This window comes from Prinia subflava, chromosome 2 (assembly GCF_021018805.1).
Source record: "Prinia subflava isolate CZ2003 ecotype Zambia chromosome 2, Cam_Psub_1.2, whole genome shotgun sequence".
NCBI lineage: Eukaryota > Metazoa > Chordata > Aves > Passeriformes > Cisticolidae > Prinia > Prinia subflava.
The window spans coordinates 35,244,148-35,249,037 of NC_086248.1; the positions used below are offsets into that span (position 1 = coordinate 35,244,148).

Below are 4,890 nucleotides of genomic sequence, written 5' to 3' on the forward strand. Positions count from 1 at the left end.
CAACCTAACAATTTAGTCCTAGTGCCTCTTTTCAACAAATCTCTCTTTTGTAACAATGAAAGGGGCATCAAAGCAGTCACTCTTTCATCCCATGGATTTTTTAACATAAGTAATATACACTTGCAAACTGTGACCACGTAACTGTGAAATCAGGCTTCTGGAAAGATTTGAACATCAGAGCTTCTAGGAAGCATTGTTTATTTGTACTAGATGGCTGTAAAGTGACAGTAGCTTATTCCTTCTTCACCCACTACTTGCATTAAGGATCAAGGAAATCTTCAGCTCAACTTCATCTGCTGTTGCCACATCTCATTTTCATCTGACAGAGCAAATGGCAAAGTACAATCTGGTGTTTCCTATGCCCAACTAATTTAACTAGTTAGCCCCAGACAAGAGATGTCATATGCTGGTCCTGGAGTTAATTCAGCAAGACACTCCATAAAGACAGACTTTTATATCCTTCAAGTCCATATAGCCATAAAGTCAGGAATCATAAGCTTCAGGGCATGAACCCAGACTCAAGCTTGCACTTTACCCATTTCAATTGTCTGAAAACTGTTTTGTCAAGTTCACTGCCTTGTTGCCTACTTCAGAACTTGCTACTCCATTTTAAACAATTAATATTTTCCACTAATATCTCACTAACATGAGGGAGTAACAGTCATATGTTGTGTTGTGCAGTTTATCAATTCAAATACACTCTTTTGTGAAAATGTTCTATGTGTTTATGTCCACGTTGCCTTTCAGTTCTATTTCTCAAAAAAAAACCACCTCCCCTCACTGGCGTATAGAAGCACTAAAGCAACTGCTAGGCTGAACAGGAAAGTTAAGCCTCTGAAGAATAATCAAAGGCACAAGGGAATAAAAAAGTTGCAGCCATACGTAATATTTCTATCCTGAAGTTGGGAATCCTGCCTTTAGAGGACATTACATTTATTTTAGACTAGGTCATACTCCTCACCCCCAACAAGAACAGAGTTAGTATTCCTTATTTTAGATTTTAAAGACAGTATTTACATAAGAGTTGTACAACGCAGAAATTCAGAAACTGATCTTAGTATCTTATTGTAATAACAGCCTTCTTCCAATAGTAAAAACACAAACTTAAGCCCTGGGTCATAACAAATCTCCTCTTTAAAAACTTGAAAGAAAGTACAGTTGCACGTCCTATATGAAAACTTTCAAACAAAAATGAGCATTAAAACAAGAGTATAATTTAAAAAGCTGTGTATTGGAGTGTTTATAAACCAGAAGTGTTAAGCAGCAGTTTCCGGTTTCTTATTAAATTCAACTAGACTTGGAATTTAGAAACACATTACAAACCAATGTGGAACTACACTACTTACGCACCTTTGCAGGTGTTTCAGTAAAGAAAGCCTCCTATGAGAATAAACAGAGGCAGCACATTATATTAAGTCAAAACTTGCCTTCAACATGCCCAAAAGAACTGTGTCAAACGTTCATTTATCACCAAAGCACCCCCTAAGAGATGCATTATTGCTGTAGAACATTTCAAGTTTACCAACACCCAAGTGCAACCAAACCGATGCTGTATATATGCACTTGCCCATTCTCACCAGTATTTCCACCTAATGGTTTTTCCTTAAACAATCAAATTTAAAGCTTTGAAAAATAACATTTTTTTGATTTTAGGTTTCTTTTCCACAATATTAAACACCACATGCAATTTAGTTTCCTGGTAATTTTTCTAAAAAACTGCACCAATATCAGAACAGTGCAAATCATATTTAATTGTAAAAGTTATAATGGCTTGAGTTCATAATTAGAGGGAACACTGTCAGGATCTTGGTATTTTGCTCACTCACCATTGCTTCCATTTCATGAAAAACTTTTGTGTCAATTTTGCCTTATTTTTTTTTTCTTTAAATAGTCACCCTCCATGCTTTTATCAGAGCTGAAATTAGGGATCTAATCCACAATTTCAACACACATAGTGCCTTACTTGCAATGTTTTTATGCACTTCCATTTACTGTTAAAATGCCATAAACGTATTATCCCCCGCAACACATTTCCAGACCAAGAGCTAGTCACTAGCACTTGTGATCCAACAAGTGGTTTAAGTTTTTCAGCAATGGAGAGATTTCAAGATTAAGAAATCTAAGGACTTTCCCTCTCCTACAGCCCCCAGTGTTTCATTTCATAGCAAGTTCAAAATTGGTTTCCACATCTTGACAGTGTTCCTTATAAAACCGTATGACAGTAAAAGTGCCAGTAGGCATGGCAACCTCTTTGAAGGGAGCATTTAAACTCCTTGGCACTGGGAATGCCAGCACCAAGGATTACATTGAAATTCAAAGTTATACTTAAGGCTTTAATTAGAAAACCCACTTTCCATAAGCCTAATTTCTCTAAGTAGATCTGAAAATTCAGAAGCTAATGCAACTGTTAAGTTTTACGCTCAAATTTGAGGAATAAATTTCTTTAGCAAGGGCAGTATATGAAACTCTGGTAGCACATGTCTCTTAGGCATCGACTACTCATTTCACCATCGTTCACTTAGTTTGTCTTAATGTTCAAAACCGGCAAGGCACATTTACATATTCCAATGAATACTTGACAATTTGTAATTACACTTTATGTCCCAGCTATCCCAGTAATTGACATACAACATACTAAAATGGTTTATTAAGATAACAAAAAAAAAAATCAATTAATGTGAAAACATACAGGCTATTGGCAACCACTATTCTAAAAATTATGTAAATACAAGTAAACATACTGAAATGTGTGCGATTCTAAGTTTTTAACCAGAAGAGCTCTGTACTAACACACATTTATATTAATGACACATAAAAAAAATAAAAACTTTATTACAAAAATAAGTTACACTCGCCTCCAGCTTACAGTATAAAACAATTTTATTTGCAGGAATGCAAAATGATTGTTTGCCATGAGCATTTTCAACATATGACATGTCTAATTTTGTTAAAATTTGCATTTACTGGGGGAACTGGTGTGTATAAAACCTTAATTAGGTATAAGCTTCAATTTTCATTGTGGTGCCTATGGGTATGTAGTATAACTGCAGTATCCCTTTGTGAAGGGGGTTAAGGGAACTCTTTATGCCAAGTCCACAGTAAGTCATAATTTTATCTTTTACCTATATGAAACTGGACTTGGCAAGGTTCTGTTTTTATTTCGTCTTTTTTTAAGGGTGGTTCAATAGAGGATGCTTCACCACTGAACACTCACTGTCATCAAGGTGCTTTAGAAAATTAAAAACATAGCACAAATGATTGTACTCTACTCTACTCTACAGGTTATCATGATCTGCGTAAGAGAAATGGAAAGCTGATCCACGTGTTTTTACAGTGATCAGCAATAAGAAATGCACTAATGAAAACATACCTTTTACCTAAAAAGCTAAACTACAGCCATATACTATTCTATGATTTATGAAAAACTTCAAAATATCCAAATGTCAGGCTTCACTGTACAGTTGTCAGTTTTAGTCTGACCTTTTATAAAGGGACACTGCAGTATTTAGTACAAGTTGCTGATGCACTTTTTTTGAACATCTGATGTCTTACAAAAGTAACATCTTGCTAAACTATTATACATCCAAATAACTACAATATCTGAAGAAGCAAGGCTGCTTTTTCAGCCACAAAATACGACAAAAGCAAGGCCTGTTATGATGGTCATGAGGAAGTCTTACAAAGCCTCTGGAACTAAAGGCAACTAAGAATGTTACATTTGGTATATTATAATCTTACCCTCATATCATATTAAACAAGCCTTGCTTTTATCTACAAAGATTTTCTATGTACAGTACAGACAGGGTATAGTTCAATCCTCTGCTACTGAGGTAGTTAACCAACCCTTTAAAAAAGGTTCTGAAAAGAACCACTATCTGGAATGCCTGACTAACCAGCTCTGATGATTACACCTGAAACTGCTGTATCTGAACACAATTCGTAAGTGATTACTAAATAGACAATCATGATTAACCTTCATGAGCAGAAATAAAATTTAAGGATACCAATGATGGTATTCATCTATAGCACTGCAATAAAAAATTTAAATGCAAGAATTTGTGAATACCACTTTTGGAATCCTTAACTAAAAAAACTTGGGGGAAAAATCTACTTAAAGCAGATTTTTTAAAGAACAACTTTATTCTTTATTAAGATACCATGCTAGACGTTAAGGATTTTGTTGAACACGGTGGGGAAATAGAGTAGCTTTAGTTTAATAACTTGCACTGCAGAGAAAACTGTTAAAGAAATCCATTTCAAAGTCCAAGTATTAGTTCAAATGTCCCATATTTGAATCCATGATCTTCGCAGGAAGGTCTTTTGCAACAGAATATGCTCCTATACAGCTGAGATACTTAAGGTTGCTTGATATCCTTACCATTACTCCACTGCAAGCTTCTGGTGTAATCCCACATAGCAAGTCAGTCTTCATTGTAACAGGTCAGGACCGGCCTCGACCCCTTTTCCCTGCTAGCCAGGTAACAAAAGGAATCAATTAGAGAAATCATTTTAAACTCTGGTCTGCACATTTGTTAACATAAAATCTTAGCAAAATGAATTATTTTTAAATAAAACTACTAGACAAGAACATTTTGCCTTCTGATTGCCACTAACTTTGGAATTTTGCTATGGGTGTTTTACCATTTTGTCACAAACTGTTATTATTTTAAAAGTTAAGCTTTGAACCTTGAATCACCAGCTAAGGTTCTGAGCACTGAGTCACAAACAACTTTACATTATAGAAAATTCCCAGTAACAGCGATATAAAACTTGGTGGTTATGGTCATCATGAAAACACGTTGAAAATTGAATCAAGTCGAAGCATAATGTGACTTGTGATCTAGTATCAATTTCAACGACCTAACTGCTTTAGGCACAATTTTTAAAAAA

The 4,890-nt window shown here is 35.1% G+C and overlaps 1 protein-coding gene across 4 annotated transcripts in view; it reads right to left on the reverse strand.

Annotated features, from left to right (window-relative positions):
- Positions 1–1,210: 1,210 nt before the first annotated feature.
- Positions 1,211–4,890, reverse strand: part of SYNCRIP (synaptotagmin binding cytoplasmic RNA interacting protein) — a 26,423-nt gene continuing 22,743 nt past the window's right edge. For 2 of the 4 annotated variants that reach the window (XM_063389597.1, XM_063389595.1), the window contains exon 12: positions 1,211–4,467. In XM_063389597.1, the coding sequence (XP_063245667.1) occupies positions 4,429–4,467 (39 nt within the window). In that variant the 3' untranslated portion in view covers positions 1,211–4,428. Of the gene's footprint in view, positions 4,471–4,890 lie in introns of all 4 variants that reach the window. The other 2 variants (XM_063389596.1, XM_063389594.1) reach the window with 1 other exon arrangement.